This window comes from Dendrobium catenatum, unplaced genomic scaffold (assembly GCF_001605985.2).
Source record: "Dendrobium catenatum unplaced genomic scaffold, ASM160598v2 original_scaffold_76759, whole genome shotgun sequence".
NCBI classification, from domain to species: domain Eukaryota; kingdom Viridiplantae; phylum Streptophyta; class Magnoliopsida; order Asparagales; family Orchidaceae; genus Dendrobium; species Dendrobium catenatum.
Window position 1 is genome coordinate 173,461 of NW_021395205.1, and position 19,974 is coordinate 193,434.

At 33.8% G+C, this 19,974-nt stretch overlaps 2 protein-coding genes across 8 annotated transcripts in view; one reads left to right on the forward strand and one right to left on the reverse strand.

Moving 5' to 3' along the window:
• LOC110095647 (transposon Ty3-I Gag-Pol polyprotein) overlaps positions 1–19,974 on the reverse strand; it is a 38,628-nt gene that overhangs the window by 9,676 nt on the left and 8,978 nt on the right. For 5 of the 7 annotated variants that reach the window (XM_028691872.1, XM_020821271.2, XM_028691874.1 and 2 more), the window contains exon 2: positions 9,560–9,898. The exons of 1 other annotated variant lie outside the window; for it this stretch is intronic. The gene's annotated coding sequence lies outside the window, so the exon portion shown is untranslated. Of the gene's footprint in view, positions 1–9,559; positions 9,917–19,974 lie in introns of all 7 variants that reach the window. One more of the 7 variants, XM_028691873.1, reaches the window with a different exon arrangement.
• LOC110095355 (probable 2-oxoglutarate-dependent dioxygenase DIN11) lies at positions 80–7,715 on the forward strand. Its single transcript, XM_028691864.1, has 6 exons — positions 80–83; positions 2,678–2,793; positions 7,101–7,219; positions 7,358–7,421; positions 7,520–7,587; positions 7,682–7,715. Exons 1-6 carry the CDS (start codon positions 80–82, stop codon positions 7,713–7,715), a joined length of 405 nt encoding a protein of 134 aa, XP_028547697.1.

Below are 19,974 nucleotides of genomic sequence, written 5' to 3' on the forward strand. Positions count from 1 at the left end.
TCTACGAACACTTCCAGGAAGTCGTAGTGGATACAACAAGTCCCTGTAGATGAACATAAGCTACTTGTGGATAACAACAATGGGTATGTCGTAAGTACAACGAACCCTTGTGGACACAAGTATAGATGTCACCTACGACAATGGTGATTAAGATCTACGACGTCGGGTACAAGGGAAACTCGACGTATGTAAAAGGACACCTCCTGGAGGAATAGAAGAGGTGTTTGAATAAATTAGAACTAAACTTCATGCTGTTCTAAAATTCCTTCTTAGTCCTATACTTAAGAAGAAAACAATCCTGGTGTTCACAAACACCGAAAGTAACAAGTCTATTCACTGAAGATCTTAAAAGGAGTCCCTTTCAAGGCAGTGGCCACAGATTTCAAGAAGGATCTCCCGGTGAATGAGAAAAAGGAGTTTCCATCAGAACATAAGGCAGGAGATTCGTTAGTGCATTACAATCTACCTGTATAAACCATGTTAATTTCAAGCATTTTCAAATGCCTCCCAAAAGTCCATTCAAAATCCAAAAATTCTAAAGATCATCCATAATCCCAAAATTCAAAGATATTTAAAATTGAAATAAACCATCTAATGCTTAAAGTAAAAACTCATCCACCCTCCACAATAGTTTGTCGAGGTGGACAAATTTAAAAATACTTCAGCTCACATAGAGCTTATGTCTAGTAGAAAATATCACTAGGATCCATTGTCAAATAATCTCCTGACAATAAGGACGTGGTCCGTGTTCTCTAACCGGCGGTCTGTCAAATGGCACCGCAGGATAAACGGTTATGACGACCCGGGGTCCTCTGAACCGAGTGGTTTTGCCACCAAATGACATCACGAAATAGCGGTTATGGCCAGAGCCAATACACTCCCTAGTGGCATCAAATCCTTGAGATATGAATCCATAGGATATGATCGATAGGGTACAAAGCCCTCTATCAGCTAAGGTAGATTCAAATTTGTCCCCTTAGGCAAACATCCAACCCAGGTCTACTAGATCCCCTTGGACGAAGCAACCCATGGCTGCCGAAAAGGATCCTTCTGTCAGGTTGGGTCGACTACCTCCTCTAACTAAGTAGACCATGGACCACGATGGCCCGGGACGACAGAATCATGGGATCTTAATCGGGTCCATCATCCATTCCCCAACCATCTGCTTTAAGTGAAAGATGGTGAAATTTCTATTCTAAATATTATAATTTTCAAACATCCAAACTGTTCCCAAATTCCCAATTTCCAATCAATTTCCAAACCCAACTCTCCAATACCAATGTCTATTACTGCTACTATATGCCAGATAACACGTATCTCTACGTATCTGATTGACGACTAGCCTTAATCGAAAGTTCTCTCTCATGATTGAGAGGGGTAATTAATTATAGGGGCTTGCGCCTACAGGAAACCAGAACTCAGATCTTAAAATCCTCGCAAAATGAGAGTGAAATCTCTGGGTAGTGTCTTATCTACAAACCCATCTGCCTTCCAAAATTTACCCCGGAACTTAGTTCGTTAAAACTCCCTCGCTAGAAGAAAAAACACAATCAATAGTGCGGGCGGGGAGGCCGGGGCCGAATTTTCGGAGCCCACATTGGGTTTTTCCACATTAAATCCTGATGTTCTTTATTTTCCACTGCTTTTACATTCTTGCTTTTTCTTCATTGAGTTTAGTTGTAGGATTTGATTACTTACTAGGATTTTGAGCTCATTATATGTGTTAAATGATTTCAAGTCAGGGCAAGGAAGCATGAGTGTGAGATTAATCAAGATCCTTCAGGTTTAGGTTCTTGTTCCTTTAACTATTCTTTTGTACTCAAGACATAATAGATATGATATGATTATATAAATCCTGAGTAGTGTATATGATTTTTGAGTCAATTAATATAACTATGTATTGATGTTTTGAATTATAAAATTTGTTTATACTGGTATTTATATTGATAAAAAAAAATTGATAGCTTTGGTTTTCATTTATTAAAAGATATTTCTAAATTAGATTTCGAAGAATGACATAAAGTAATGAATGCACAAGGCTATCTTAAGTAATGAATCTGCATAAAGTAGCGCAAGTGATGTGATTTCTTAGGGGGTGAATGATTGCTTTATATGTGTGAGTAATATGATTGCTTGCATGTAAAAGTTGCATATAGGTTTGCATGTTACATGTATAGATGAAGCATGTAAGATGAAGATGGTGTTGGCCTTTGGATGTAGGCATTAAAGTGCATATAACATATATGAACATTGCAAAAGATGATTTAGAGTTAGCTCTCTAATAATTCATGTTAATGTTGCATGTGATAGTAGCCTTAGTTGAGGAAAGGAACATTGAATTGTTTAATCCTTTTTGCAAGTAAAGGTCGTTGGCAAAAATCAACCCATAATCAAATAAAAAAAATGAAAAACTTATTAAATTTCTTTCTTAACCTATTATCACTTGAGCTACTGAAATTAAAAATATCCACCATACTCCAATGTTTAATTACCAATTTTATGTAATATCTGTTGCTGCTATTATTAGTCTTATAATATTATTCATATGGCTTAATGTGATTGAATCATGCACTCGCTATACTTTTATTAAATCTATGTAATTTCCTCAGCTTCATAAGTTTCTCAAGTTTTTTACTATTTTCCTTGTAAAACATGTGACTAGTTTTTCTTCTTATAGATATTAGTCCTCTTGTGAGTGCGTCCCATGATCTGAATCTAGCAGAAGATAGTGGAGTCCAAAAGGTTGCAAGAGAGTTGGACAATGCTTGTAAAGAGGCTGGTTTCTTCTATGTGGTAATTTTCATGCTTATCTTCTAATATCAGTGCTACTAACAAAAGCTTGTTATGACCAGTACCTACTAATGAACTATAGTGTTGCATATTTGATTTGACTTTCGATGTTTGAGAACTAAATGAGTGAAACCAATGCATATCACCTCTTAATATTGCAATATTTTTTTAGTAGGGATCCATTATTTCTTTCAGCATATCACCTACTCTTTATAATTATAATCAAATCTAGGAGGTTCCATATAAACGTCTATTCTAAGTTTTCACACAAGAAAATTTTTATATTAAATTATAGCAAACTACAATTTAAACAATAAGCTATAAAGATATTATAACCTAAATTATATTCATTTAAGCCACAAGTGCAAAAGTCAATTAAAATATACTCTTTTATAACAAACTTAGATTTGTATCTTTACAAGACCTAGTCAACCGTACATTTTAAGGTATATGCCCACTACTAATTTCTTATTTTTCTCATAAATTGAAAACTTACCTAACATCATGTCTTTCTAGTACACTCATTTCTCTTGCATGGATTATACCTACTTCTTATCATTAAGTGCCTATTAAAGTATTTGTTGAATGTAAATATAGCAAAAGGTGGAAATGAAGTTTTATGTTATTAAGATACTCCACCAAAGAATACAAATTAGGCAGTTATATTTTAGGTGCAACTTTTGATTATTTCTCTTAATAGCAATCGGTGCATCTATTTCAGGGGACAAGCACTACAAGAATGTTGCCCATTTCCAACCTCCAAACTGCTCATAAGGAATATTTTTAATCCCTACTTTTAGTTTGCGACATAAGTGGCAGTCATAAATGTTGTCATCAATATCTTCATTGCAAATGAATTTTACTATTGGTAATCCATCTCCATTAGGTTGTTGTCAATGCTTTAAAAAAATATAACTTACGTTAAAACTATTTTATGATTAAGACAATCATAAATGGCTAAATATCCGCAACTTACATTGGTAGCAAACGTGATACCTATAATGATGCATTTAACAGTTCTAGTCATTAACAATTTTCATGAAGATAGCTTTTTGTTGCTCGCCTTACAAGAAACTACCTACAAAATTTATCACAAATAACCTATAAAATCTAACATGCATACAACATCATTTACATTAATCATAGTATACATTGACAACAACTCAAGCAAATAGTGGATGAGTTAATTATATAAACAAAACTTAACATAGAAGATCAAATATATCCACCCTTCAAAAAAACAATATAAATTAAAATGTGATATTGTACACAATATTATTAGTAAGACATTTTAATAAGAAAAACATATAAATCCAAAATAGAAAAAAAAAATCCTAATCATCATCCTTTTTCTCCCCTTTATCATCATCATCATCATCATCATCTTCATCTTCATCTACCTCTTCCTTCCTTACACTGGTCCTAAGCTCCCTATTGTTATATAACTCCTTTAGCACGAATTTCAAAATCTCACCAACCTCCTTTCTCATGATTGGTTGCTCTTAAATTTGGCTACCTCTAGACATATATGACATGAAAGGGACTCAACTATGTGTTATTCTCAGCATGACTATCAAAGTCATATACTCTATCTTTGATTAGGTTACATATAACCTTTACTCATTCTTTAAAGTCAAAACTCTGGCTTATTCAAATGCTTGCGAATTGTGATAGTCATTTATCACATAAAATCCAAATAAACTTCTTATTTTAATCATGAAACTTTCATTTTTGAAGGTATGCAACCATTCATCTCTCCATTCTTTTGTATAACAAATCAAAAACATCAAAACCTATCACATATAAGCACCACTTAAGGTTCATTTATAGCAGCAATTTGAAAATGATGTGAAACGCACAAGCAAGGAGCTTTCCCCCTATGTGCATAGATAAAGAAGATGCTTCAATCTAGACAAGGGGTGAATTGCTACGGGCCATTAGTATAACTTACTTAGAGCCTTCATGAGTTAAGATAATTGATCATGGTCAATTTTAATGCATTAAGTTGCCTATTATAATTAATCTTTTGTTATATTGCTTCCTAGTTTTTGATCATTTAAATTTATATATTTTTTCAAACTTTCCATTTATTTTAAAATGATGACATTTATTTTAACCATGACACTAACAAACCGCTTTAAAATATTTATAATAGACTCCTCATAAACAATATTAGTGGTGTTATTGTAAAGAATGGTAGATGTCATTTTTAACAAGTTATAAGAGAGCGCTAAAGTTGGAAAGCATCTTTTTAGTAATTCAAAAATATGATTAAGATAAAATTTTCTTTACTATCAAACTGATTTTTGTTTCTTTTGGATTTGAACCTATTCTAGCTAGGTGACAACTTATTTCTTCCTTCAGACAGAGATATTATTAGTAGAATTCAAGTTGGATGGTCGAAGTGGATGAATGCATCGGGCTTTTTGTGTCATAGAAAAGTCCCCCTTAGACTTAAAAGGAAAATTCTATAAGATGGTGGTTTGACTTGCAATGCTTTATGGTGCAGAATGCCGGCCATTAAAAGAGAAGCATAATATTAAGTTAAGTGTTGCAGAGATGAGAATGCTCAGGCGTATGAGTGGCTTTACTCTAAGAGACGAGATACGAAATGAGCATATACGTGAAAAAGTTGGAGTAGCTCCAATGGAAGATAAGATTAGAGAGAGTCACCTTAGATGGTTTGGTCACATAAAATGGTGGCCTTCTGATGACCCAGTTAGGAAAGTAGATGTACTAGATTTGACTTATGTTAAGAAAGATTGAGGTAAACTTAAAAAGACTTGCTTGAAAAATAGTAGAAATGACCTTTCTTTATTAGATTTAAATGAGAATTTAACTCTTAACAGGACAAAATAGAAAAAAGGATTCATGTAGCCAACCTCACATAGTGGGATAAAGTCTTGATGATGTTGATGTTGTAGAACTAATTTCATAATTTATTATCATTATAAATAGTTCATTCTATTCGGAAAATATAAAGGATTATTATTCTAAAGTTCCACATTCATTGGACTTAGAATTGACTCAGTGATAGTTACAGATTATTTCTCAAGAATTCTAAAATTTCAAAGCTGGAAAGTAGCTAAGAAGGCATCAATGTTGAAAAAATTAGAAAATCAATAATATATAGAAGTCGGTTAGGCTGATGGGTTCTCTAGGATTGCACAATGAAAGATGTAGAAGAGCAATATTGAGAAATGAAAGGCTTTTTAGGATTTAGCAATAATTGAAAATAAAGGTTATAAGAGATTAGTAATGCAGGTTGATAAAGTTAAAGTAAGATGGAGAGCAAATGATGGTGATCAACAATAAAAGCATATAATTATGATGAAAAAATAGAGAATAGATGGAAACGCTGCTCTGATACAATGTAAGAAAATATTATTTTCACTTTTTTGCCTTATTTGGCCTCACAACCACTATTTTTTGTTTTGTTTTCAACTACTTGGCTTCCTAATTTTGCCACACCCACGCTCTCACTTAAAACAAATCGATTATAAGAAATCAATATTTAGAGATGTAAAATTGATTATAACTAAGGACTATAAAGAATGATTTTATTATTAAAGGTTGCCTAGTCATATTTACTTCTTAAAGATATGCGACCATAATTAGAAATTCAACTATAATAGTGCCTTTCATTACTGGTTTTCAAGATCCTAAATTCTAGGTAGATGATAACATGAAATACACTATAACCTCCAAAGTAATATCCAAATTAGAAGTTAAACTTTAAAATATGCAGCATAAATAATAATTGAAAATCTGATACAAAAAAAATTTCTTTCATGGAATAACTAAATCTAGAATGTACAAATTATACATTATGCCTTTTTTATTTTGCATTTATTCTTTTTTTTTCCCTTGGTTATGGTGAAATTTAAAATTTTCAGATTTGTAGCCATTGAGAAGGGTCAAGTTCTTCTTAATGTAGCACACATTCCATGTCTAGATGTGCAACTTTATTATTTCCTTGAATCAGAAATGAGAGAGAGAGAGAGAGAGAGAGAGAGAGAGAGAGAGAGAGGAATGGAGCAAAAATTAAAAATAAATAGAGAAAAACAGATTTATTAGTCCAAGCATATACAAAGAAGATGATAAGAATACAGGATACATAAATAAAATATGTAGTTAGAAGAAAAGTTAAAAAATAAGAACGGTAAAAGTTAAGCACGAAATTTTTATAAATTAAAGTTAATATCTTATTCATCAAGTGGACACTAAATAATTGAATAAGACATTTGATGATGAAGACCATTAGGTTAGTTTTTAAGAAAATATCTAACTTATTTTATATACTTTAACAGAAGGGGCATGGAATTCCAGACTCACTGCTAAATGAAGTTAAAAATGTTGTACAAAATTTCTTTGATCTTCCATACGAAGAAAAGGTCAAGATTAAGTTGTCTCCGGCGACTGGATACAGGTTTCTATTCTCATTTTAGTTATCATTAAGCTATACGCATGCAACAGTTACGAAAAGTAGCTATTGGGTTCTTAGAGTTTTATTTCATATTATGATTTATTTTGCATTCTTATGCATCTATTTCACTTAAATGATTAGAGGTTATCAGAGAATTGGAGAAAACATAACTCTTGGAAAACAAGATATACAGGAAGCTATTGATGTAAGAATGTATTTGTCATAGTTTATTCTAGTAATTTCATCTTGAATTATGTGAGTTGTGTACTGAACACTTATGTAGTGACAACTTGCTATTTTTAGTGCTATAGACCAATGGAACCTGGAGAATATGGAACACTTGGTGAAACGATGGAAGGGCAGAATTTATGGTAAAGAGACATTGCTTTGAGTTTAGATATTTTCAGGTTTCAGTTCCTTCTTTTAATCTTAGTTTTGAGAACTTTATATTTGTAATTTTTGTAGCCATCTTACAGTTTTTGTTGATGGGTTCATCTAAAAAGCTATTTTTCCACTATTTCCCAAATAGATTGTCTAATAAAAGTTCTTTTGACTAATTATAGTCGTTAATTTAGCTTTAATACTGCTATAAAATTAGAATCACTTTAACTTGAATTAAAATCAATTAGTTGACTTGAGCCATCACATTCCTCCTTCAAAACAACATTGATGTCGAAGGGAATACCTTTATTCAGCTTGATTTCAATTTAGGAATTTTTGCGTCTTCCTTATTCATAGTACTTTTAAAACGTATTAAAAAGGTTTAGTATGATGTTTTGAGGCTTTTTTTAACTTTTTTTCCTTAAAGTAAGAGCTGTCCTAGATTTTATTATGGAAGTCCTCTTTCTAGCCAGTGTCATTAACATATGATATTATCTACAGCTTTTGGATCTTCCAAGGATGCTTCTTCACCATTATGAGTTACCTAGGTTGGCAAGGTCGTTGTTTTTCCTAGACTGTTAATGGTTAAGGTCACTACTTCTTCTAAACTTGCAGTTTGGCAACATATCAGCTTCTTATGTACTTGCCTAGTATTGTTTAGTTGTTGCATGTACTAGTGATGGATCCTTCTAGCATCCTTTTTTTAATTCTTTCGCTTGGAAGATCCTGAGATGATTAATGTTGTAGTTGTGTGATTAAGGAACATGGTTTAATATTCTTTGGTAGCTCTTCACAACTTTCCTTGGCTTGCTCGACTTCTTTGACTTCGTTGAATATCACTATTGACCTGAAAAACAACATAATTTTCCATCTTTGACAAATTCATATTTTTTTCTCTTTTATAGTACCCAAAATCTTTATCCTGTAGCGTACATCTAAATGAACTAAATTATAGGTTCCTTGATTTATATATTATCAAATAATGACAAATTTAATGCATATCTTTGTGACCTTGAACTTTGTCATTTCTAAACTTATTTGATCTCGATGTAATCTCCACATACTTAGCCATATATAAATTCAAAATGGTATTTAAATTCCAAACAAACCACCATCTTGCCTCATAATCCTTGAAGATTTCTTTGAACAAACAATCAAAATTTAAAGAAGCCCTCAGCCCATTCTTACCAACTCCCATTCAAATAAAAAACCCAAACCACCCTTAAGTCCTCATCGGATTTTTCTCCGGAATGGAAAAAATAGATGATCCTTACCATTTCGACAGCCAAATCACATCATCTCTAAGATTCATGTCAGACATCATGCCTCTAGTGATGATGAATAAAATTTACAAAGGCATTGGGTCCAAAAATAATTCTGACAAAGATTTAAATTAGGCAAACATATTTTCGCCAATGGCTTTGATTTTAATGCCAATAGTGTTCTATGTTGGATGCCTGCTTGGTGTCAATTTGATGTGCTTTATCATGGAAGATTAGTGTGACTAATCATAAAGATGAGTAAGGAAAATAAAAAAAGAAATAAAACCAAAAAGCCTCATGCATATACGAGGAGATATCATCGCTCAAATTCTTTGAAGTTTCATATTTAAGCAAAAAATCAAAATTTGGAATACACAAAGAAGAAAGCCTCTACATCGCAAGAGAAATTTCATTGATGTCTTAAATCATCTTATTTAGAAATCTTGAACATATACATGCAAGGCATAACAAACTACTAAACGAATTAACAATAAATAAATTGTCAAAAAGCGCCAACAAATTATTAAAAAAATTGCTATTAAATTTTAAGTCATTAAATAAAGTAATTTTGTTGAACAAATTAAAAAAAAAAAGAAAAGGGAAGGAAAAAAATGGAAGGGATGCCTCCTTTGACGAAACAATGCAACAATTCAGTTCTACAAAAGAAAGAAGAAAAGAAAAAAAAAAAGAAAAAACTTACGTTTCGCTCTTGGTCCAATTCCTGCAGCTCGACTCCAGCATCCTCAGCCTATCCCACCTCCACACCTTCCTCATCAACGCACAACATCGCACCCTCAGAACCCTAATGCGGCCCGTCCCCGCATGTCCGTCGCCTGCCCATCATGGCTCTCGTGCTTCGCGCTCACGCTACCGGCTCCGCACTCGCCCAAGTCCCCACATCCTGCACTCATGTGGCCCGTCCGCGACCCGACTAATAGCCTGTGGCCTGGCCTCCCCTGCTCGCATGCGCCGCTGCCCATCCCGCGACTAAGTCCACCCATGTGACCGGCCCATACGCCTGGCCGCATCTACTTCCCTCCTGTCCAGTTTCGAACAACTGCCAGTGAGTATTTGATAGAAGAATGTTGGTATATAAAAAAAAGATAGAGAAAGAAGAAAAGAATAAAAGAAAAAACTTGCTCCGCCTTCTTAAAACCTCAAATAGGTTTCAGTATAGCATAACAATTAAATTTGAAACATATTAAGATTGTGTTCAGCTGCTAGGAATTTGAATGAAAGGAATTTAAAAAATTTTGAAATGCTAAAATCAACGGCTTCAGATTTATAACCAACCAACAAATTGTTGAGATTTCATTTCACTAATTCATGTTCCTTCAATCCAAAAAAAGCCTAAGTGTTTCTGTGTATCACAAGCTATGTTGACCGCCAATATGAGAAACTATACGTCAAATGACCATGACTCAAGTTATCTGTCTGCTCTCTAACTAAACAAAGCATATTCTTCAGTATGTTTTCATGTGAACTATACTGATATTCCGCTAGCAACTTCTAGCCTACAGAAGCACCCTTGAAATATAATAATTTCAGCACATGTCCGCAATGGATAAGTTCTATATAACATATTGATGATTCATGTAATGATTTTAAGTTCATCTAAAACCAATCCATTTTAGTCGTTTTGGTTGTTTTTTTAAATTGGAAACAGTCCAAAACTGGATAAAAAATATACAATTTTATACTTAGATATACTTACTTTCATAACTTTATATATGTACCTTATATTTATTATGTGTTTTCAAGGGTTTCCAATTTAAGTTACAAAATATTTATTTAAAATATTTCTGAAACAGGGGACAGTAACTGAATGCCAAAGCTTCCAGATTGCCAATCTAAAACTTTGCATGCGACTCCAAAATTTAAAAAAAATATATATTTATTTTATTATTATTATTATTATTATTTGTGCACTGCAGGCCAGAGTATCCTCCAAATTTCAGATCACTCATGGAAGAATATATAATCCTTCTGAAAGGTATACTTCACGTCATAATTTTAAACTAAAAATCTCATCCTTTATTTGATAACCCAGCGGATTTTTTGAGGAAATGCAGAGCTTGCAAAGAAGATAATGCGAGGAATTGCCTTAGCATTAGGTGGACCTTCAGATGCGTTTGATGGTGAAATAGCTGGCGACTCGTTTTGGGCAATGCGTTTAATAGGTTACCCAGGATCATATGATGCCACAAGTCAGAGGATAAAATGCAGTATTGGATGGTAGGACAAATAATTGATAAAGTATTAGGTGTTATTTCAATTAATAATTGAGAAACCTAATACTTTGTTCTTTCATCTCCCTTTATCTTCCACATGTTCAAAAATAAATTCAGTGGAGCTCATTCAGATTATGGTAAGGTTTTTATCATTACCAGAAACAGGGATTTTTTATTAGATGAATCCCAACTTTAGTTGCTACAGCCTCACTCGATTGTATTATCCCTTTCTCAATGTTATCATCATTCAGAATATCACTTCTTAGAAGAAGACAGGTTTAATTAAGAGAATTTTATTGCAGGCCTTTTGACATTGATTAATCAGGATGATAACGTTGATGCACTTCAGGTATGGTTTTATGTTTTAATGAAATTTTCAGCAGTTATTTGAGATGCAATGAACATTCACATTTTGGTAGCTCTTGTAAGTTGTAAGATGATGACTTGCAAGAACCATCAACAATATTTTCTAAGACATTGTTAGTATAACCAATTAATAGTTGTGGACTGCGGACAACTCCAGGAGGAATACAAGGGGGTTAGGAAGAAGATCAAAGAAAGAGGAAGAAACAGATAAGAACAAGAGTTTTTATACTCTTCATTTTCTTATCCAAGCTACAACTATCACCTACCAATTCCTCTAAAACCCAGAGAACTACAAGTGTCAAAATACCCTAAGAACCTAAAAAGCTTATCCAATCATCCACTCCCATGAGAATTAATTTGTAGATTTTAGAACTACTTTCTCTTATTAACCTAACCAGACCTACCACTAACCACCTACCATGTGATAGTCTTTGAGCCATGCCGGTGCTTTGCTTTCCCTCCTTTCTTATGGGCTAGTTGTCCGCAACTTTGGGTCTTGGTTGATTGCGTTTATATCAATTTTGTCCTTGTTGATAGAGCGCCCTCCTCCAAGTCGATGTTTGGATATGAGTCATGTAGCTCTTAATTGCCAATCCAAGATGCATCTTCTGGTGGCATATTTTTCCATTGTCCAAGGTGTTGTCATTATGATTTGACAACTTTATATACTTAAACTGAAACTGTTTTCTTGTTGTACAAGGGATGGTTTGCCGGTCTTTGGGTGATAATGGCATTAGGTGCAATTAGTGATCTTCATGATATGTTTTGAACACTAATATAAGAAACATTGGATGCATGCGAGAATCTTGAGGTAGTGATATATTGAATGCCACTATGCCAATTTGTTCCTACACATGAAATGGGTCGAAGAATTGAGCTTAGAGTCTCTTATTTCTAACAAATTTGGTCATATAGTTGTAACTTTATTAAGAATAGAGTTTAATTGCTTAAACTATTTTGGATCAGATTTGATTCTTATTTTTTCAAGAATGGTGGCTTCCACAAAATCCAAATTTAAGGTTACCACAAAGTTATAAATGGAAACTTATACAAAGTCCAAATTAGAAGATACCAAAAAGTTTTAAATAGAGGATATCACAAAGCCCTAACTGAAAACTACCATAAAATCCTAAACGCAGACTATCACAAATCCTAAATAGAGTCTACCATAAAAGTCAACAATGGTAGCTACAAAAATCTTCAATGATTGCTAATTGTTAATGTTACAAGGTTAACGCATGCAATTCTCACAGGTTTAGCAATCACATAAAAGAAGCAACACAGAGAGGAGAGAAAAGACGAACATAGAATAGGGGTATCATCTAAGAAAGAAATGAAGACTTTTGTGTACTTGCAAGTGGAGTTCATCTTTTAAAGAGTCTAACCTTCATATTTGTAATAGATGACAACAATTTCTGTCAGCTAAGCAAAATGATATCTTTGTCCATATCTCTAATTTTGTATGAAGTTTATGCATCTGTTTTGAAGCTCAATGAATTATTTGACCTATGGTTTGGTCATGCACGTAGGCTTAATATATGATGATAAAATCATATCCTAGCACTCTAACAAGAAAATATTGTTGCTCTAGAGTTTGGATGACTTGCGCCATTAGTTTTGATATGCTTTTTTTTTATCAATTTAGAGAGTAAATTATGATGCCAATAACTATTGATGCTAATTGGCTTCTGTGATGGCAAACACCTTCGGCACATAAGTGCTAGCTTATAGCATTTTAATATTTAATTTTATGCTGAAGGATGCAATCAATTTACTTTCCTGGCATAGAACCACACCAACAATGATCCTAGAAGCATCTGTGTCTATGGTAAATGGCTAGGTGAAGTTCGGCAATTTGAGCAAAGTGGAGCTAGTGTTAGCTTTAGCTTGTTGAATGAAATTTTTGAATTGAACATCCATCTTAAGTTGCTTTTTGTAAGCATTGTCAATGGATTTGCAACTCGAACGAAGCCCTAAACAAATTTTCTACAGTAATCAATGAGGCCTACAAAAAGCCTCAGAGCTTTGATTGTCTTGGGAATTGTAGTGAAGTATGGCTTGGGTTAGACCACTTCCACAAAGATGGTGTGGCCCAAGTAACCAACTTGTGATTGACCAAGGGAACATTTTGACAATTTTAGATGTGTGGTAGTCGTGAAGGCAAAAGAAATGATACTCAAATGGTTAGTGTGATTGTGAACCGAGCTATCATATTGTAGAATATCGTCAAAATAAATCATAATGAAATTTTTGGATAGGATTGTGTTCATTATGCCTTAATGTTAATGGCATATTGGTGAGCCCAAATGGCACCAATATAAATTCAAAGTGCCCTTCATGTGTTTGAAAGTCGATGTTGTGAATATCTTCATTTGACATTCAAGCTTAAAGATATTTAATGTGCTGGTGGAACTTGGAAAGATTGTTTCCCAATCTAGTTCATCAAGCATTTCATTGACAATTGGAATTATAAATTTGTGTGGGGATGTTTATTGTTTTAAAGCTTTGTAATTGACAAAAGATGAAGTTTCTCATTTATTTCAAACAAGTAAAACAAATGATGAAAGGAGCTCTTAATACATTTAATGATGCCATCTTGAAGCATCAATTAATCAATTTTTTTATGGCCGTCTTTTGGAAATGCAACTATCCATAGGGTTAAACATTGATGGGTTGTGCTCTATGCTTTAAATAAACTTAATGATCTTTTGTGCAATTTGGTGGAAGATGGTGAGGTTTGTTGAAGCGGTCTACATATTGTTGTTACACTTGTTCTTTTGTTGCATTTGTTACTCAAATTTGTTCTTCGGTGGTTGTTCTGAAAGTGTTGTTAGATGAAAGTATGATGTGATGAATCTCTGAGTAGATATTTTCTACGATTGGATATAATAAATGGCCTTTATATCCATTTCATTGTTGTTTAGTGGCAATCAGGTTCCTCGCGATGTAAAAGTCATGGTAAGAAAATTGAACTTAGTGAGGATATTATCTAATTGTTGCATCCATTGCACGTGCAATACGAATTATGTACCCAGGATTGTTAGGATAAAGAAGTTCAGTACAAATGGATGATATTAGAGGAACAATGTTGTGTTGTAGCATTAACTTTTACATTTCAATTTTTACCATTACCAACCTATATTTTAAAGTTGGTGTTGATATAAATACTAATTTCAAGAATTCAATAAGGTTTTTTTGAATTAGGTTATGTGTTCCACTGTTAGTTAAAGCCTAAACCTACTTGGTAGCTAGGAGACCATCTAAGCGAAATGTGTGTGAGTTTAGTTGTTCGTCTAATGCATAGAGATAAATTTCTAGTTTTCAGGATTTGTAAGTTTCATTTCTGACCTAGTAAGTAATGGTAGATTGTTGTCATCCTGTGGATTATCCAGGGTGAAGCATCGCGTTTGGGTAGTAGGGAAAACATATTGCCTTTATAAATGGGATATATATGAAGCTTCTCGCCATAATTTTAACAATGACTTTTTCTCTCTTTTCGAAAATTTTGGATAGTGCCATTTTTTTTATTAGCATAGAGGTTTTGGGGTAGTTTTTCTTCGATAAGATCTGTAGGAAAGGTGGCAGTTAATCACTTAAGAAAATATTGTTGGTGTTTGTCAACCCCTAATTTCCAGCGATGAACTTATCATCAATGAGTTTGGTTAGTTCAACAATTTGGTCTAAAAAAAGTGAATAAAGCATGTAGACTTCTTTTCTTATGTTAGATTTTAGATCACACTCAAAGCAACTCTATAACAAGAACTTATCGATTCCTATAATTTGATTTGAGAGTTGCTTGAATTGCATTTGACAACAGGTGACCATTGTCTCAATTAATTTTGCTCGCTCACCATGTAAGTCAATATTTTGAGGGTATGCAGTGATTACGGGCAAGGCCTCTATGAAGACAATTACAGTCTTTTGGTACCTGGATGAAGTACTAGGTAGATGTTTTGGTCGGGCCATTAGAAGCCTCCTAGTGATAACTTACCTTAGCCCTTCTAAGCTTGAGTTCCATAGAGACAATCAAATTGATGAAATTGGTTAGTGAAGGAACAATAAAGGGAGAATTAGGGCCACCCTAAATGACACCTTCCCTAAATTTTTGGGGTCAGCAAAGGGAAAACCACCTGGGTAGCACCACTAAGTTGAGTAGATCAGATCGAGGTGATCAAGTGATGTCTTAAGGAAATGGTAACATGGAGATGGCCCCTCAACTTTAACTTAAGAGGTGATTTACATATAGACTTGCATTCTATGGCAACAAGGAGGGTTAGCCAGGGCGACGAGCATGAAGATGCATCCTACGAGGCTATCTAGCCATCGAGGAGAAACTCCAAGCATACTAAGTAGGATATATGAAGGCAGTTGTTATCATCAAAGAGATGCAAATGTTTGATTGAGGAAAATTAATAAAAATTTTGCACCCTAAATGCCAATGTAAAGAACAATAATCAAACAAAAAACTCCCTAAAGTCCCTCTGAAGAAACTATTGTAAGTATTTTTATGACCATAAGGTGGTTGCATGAAGGCTTAAGAGGTTAGCCTCTATATCATCCAGGGTCTAGAGCATCTATATTCTAATTAGAACTGTTCCCCCAAAGTTCTCAACTATACGGAGGCAATAATAGTATTAGCCATTAAAATGAACATTAGGGAACTAACTTCTAAAGAGAAGAAGCTTTAAGACTCGGGATCAATTTGGGGATGCTTTTCAATGTTTTGCTTTTTAGGCTGCAACCACACTATTATTTAGTTACTACTTTTTTTTAGATTTTTTTTTTTTTTTTGATAAAAAACTATTTTTTACAACCAAATTTATTGGAGAGAAAGCTTATATTTGATTGTCAAAACAATAACAACAACATCAAGCCTTTATCCCACTACGTGGGGAAGGCTACATGAATCATTTTTCTCCATTGTGTCCTATTAAAGATCAAATTCTCGTTTAAATCTAATAAAGAAAGGTCATTCCTAATATTTTCTAACCAAGTCTTTTTAGGTATGCCTCTACCTTTCTTAACATAAGTCAAATCTAATACCTCTACTCTCCTAACCAGGTCATCACAAGGCCGCCGTTTTATGTGACCAAACCATCTAAGGCGACTCTCTCTAATCTTATCTTCTACTGGATCTACTCTAACCTTTTCACGTATATGCTCATTCGTATCCTATCTCTAAGGGTAAAGTCACTCATCCACCTGAGAATCCTCATCTCTGCCACACTTAACTTAGTATTATGCTTCTCTTTTAATGGCCAACATTCGGCACCATAAAGCATTGCAAGCCTCACTACCATCTTATAGAATTTAATCTTAAGTTTGAGGGGTACATTTCTATAACATAACCAGCCCGATGCATTCCTCCACTTCAACCATCCAACTTGAATTCTGCTGATAATATCCCCATCTATTTCACCATCACTCTGAACAATAGATCCAAGATATCTAAAACGTGTACTCTTATTAATGACTTGATCGCCCAAAGTCACAATCCCCTCACTAGGACTATTACTGCTAAAATTACACTCCATATATTCCGTTTTAGATCTACTCAAGCGAAAACCTTTAGAATTATCTAATAAAATAATTAAATAACAGCAAAATCCTAATGAAATTAAAATTACTGAAAATAAATCTAAACCAAATTTATTATTCCGAATGAGTTTGTGTTGAGCAGAATAAATATAAGATGAGAAAAATATATAAGAAGATAATAAACCTAAAATGGCTAAACTAGAGGCGTGAAATAAGATGCATAAGACATGAGCCGTATCAAGAGCCAAAGAACACAATTAATTCAAATTGCTGAAAGTAGTTAATTCAACTTGCAACTGTACCTATTCTTGCAGCTTCTCTTGCGTTTCTTATCCATGTTTGAGCCAGCTCTGACGCCTCACTAGCCATTTGCTGTAGCTGTGAAAAAGAACCAAATAGCTTACAAACCTTTCTAAGCATTTCCATAACAAGTGATTTAGAGAGGAGAGGGAGAGAGAGAGAGGTTAGCATGCCCATATATTTGTTTCAATATTATGAGAAACAGAAAGTAACATTACGAAATTTGAGCAAGAAAAAAAAAAAAAACATAGATCTGTAAATGGCGAATGCTTGTACAAATAAAATGCAAATGACGGTGATAGCATGCAGAAAAATCAAGCTTACATCTTCCCTCTCTTGTGATCCCTCTAAGGGGAGTACATCTTGAACCCATTCAACTTCTGCTACCCGATACCTATGTTTGGAATTGAAATAAAGCTAAATAAAAGCATCTCATAAATCAAGCTAATAATTTTTCAGGATGTCCATGCTTGTAATGAACAAGCATGTAATAAAATAGAAAAGAAAAAAAAAGAAAGGCATGACATACCCATCTTGATCCCATGATCGTAAGATATGAAATCGACGGCGACCTTCAACCTACATAAAGACATTTGTTATGACCCTGCAAGCCAAGAATTACCACTTGGAAAAACGTGAATAAAAAAAGATAGGCCCATTGTAATCAAGCAAATTGTTCCTAGCACCATTGTGTGTGCGTGTGTGTGTATATATACTGAAAATCTCTATCCAGCTCTTTAGATATTCAATTGATTCTAAGTTGATTTTTCAAGAGGAAAATTAGATATTAGATAAAATACCATCCAGAGATTTTAAAATTCTAATACCGTTCTATAATTTGATTTGAGATTTTTTATAGACCAATATGGTTAATTACCTCTGTCGATTGTGAGAGAGGAGTTTCAATTTAAACCAGTTTATATAATCTAAGTTGCTTTTCTTTTAGTAGCATCTAATTAAACTAATGAAAAAATATTTTGCTATTGCCTCAAAGCAAATGACGGGAAATAATGGCAAAATCGAACAAATTCCTATGCTTTGATCACCCTGAGTTGTCAACAATGATAGTCAACTCAACATAACCAAATAATTGCTGTCAACAATCATGAATTGTGCTTTGCAATAGAATCTACAGGGTGAAACTTGCAAAAGGGTAAATTTTAATCTAACTTCGGCTGCTAAAGGGCTTAATGCATTATTAAGCGCATCGTATGACTCATAAATCATAAGCTTAGACAACGGGAAGCATTTAGGATTTGATTCACAACTCATAAGCTGCACTAATATGAACTGTTATTAGAGAAACTATTTAACCCCGCAAGTTTCAATATTAGCGATTAAGACAAATAATATTGATTTACAGTTTATAAAAGATAAAGATGGAAATATGGTAAAACAAAAGATAGATGGATAACAAAAAATGGTGCTTTCTTATTGGAAGGAGTAAATAGGATTGAATATCTGAATGGTGCAGTTTTGATGCAAAGGCATGGTGCGCACAACTAGGAATAAACTATCAATTTCCTTAGCCTTCTCTCCAACCCATTTAGTTTCCTGAATGCATAAAACATTTATCTTCCTATGAATCATAATATCTATTAATTTCATTAATTTTCCTGTAAGGGAACCTATATTCCAAGTTCCTATCCTAATTTTAGTTTTATGGACTAGCTTCTTTGCCCACATCCGTCCTTGATGTGGGAACCCTTGCCTATTTAACACTGCACCCGGGCGCCGGTGCAACGGCCCTTGCACACTTGTCATTGTATTCAGGCCATACAGCGCGTCGCTTCCAGGAGACGCCCTAGCATTAAAAAGGGGAAAATTATAATACTTATGGCAACTTTACCCCATGTAGTAGGATAAATACTTGATTTTGTTATTGTTGTTATGACAATTGAAAAAAAAAAGATTATTTTATCCATAATAGCTCTACAACTACTTTTACAAATAGCTACAACCATCCCAAATAGATTCCAAGTAGACAAGAAAAATGAGAACCATGAGTAAGTGTTATGTCCAGCAATAAGTGAATTTTATGAGTGAAACACAATGAGTCTAGAATTTGGCTACCTACTTCAAACCATTATGGCGTCCTCTCCTAAGTTACCAAAGAGAGGGTGGAGCTCAGGATCCATGATATGGTAAGAAGGGGTCATCAACAATGTTGATTCATATCATATGAGTTTATGGTGGCCATGCTTCCCACCTTAATCCAAAAGATTTGATCCAAGTAAATAAGAACAACCGATGATCCAAATGCCTAATGTGAACTTAATTTTTCACCTATAGGTGAGCAAGGTGGCTAGGAGGAAGCTGGCAGTATGAAAAGAAAAATGCACTCATTCAATCGGTCTTAGAAGTTAAGTGACTAGTCCAATAAATCCTCACGAAAGGAATTTAAGTAAAAAAAATTAACTCTTAGTGCAAAATTTTAGCTTTTGAAAAATTCTTTTGTGCTTTTTATGTTTGCATGTGTTGGAGAATACAAGTAAGAGGATACTTCCACTTGGCAATGGATTAGTCGATCCAAGTAGAACCAAGGATGAAGGAAAGACCATTACTTAATTTTGTTCCACTCAGAATAGGAGCCCTCGATCCAAGTAAAATCAAGAGAGGAAAGTGAAAATAAAATGCATTCAATTAAAAGAGGGTTCCTCATTCTAAGAGAAATCAAATG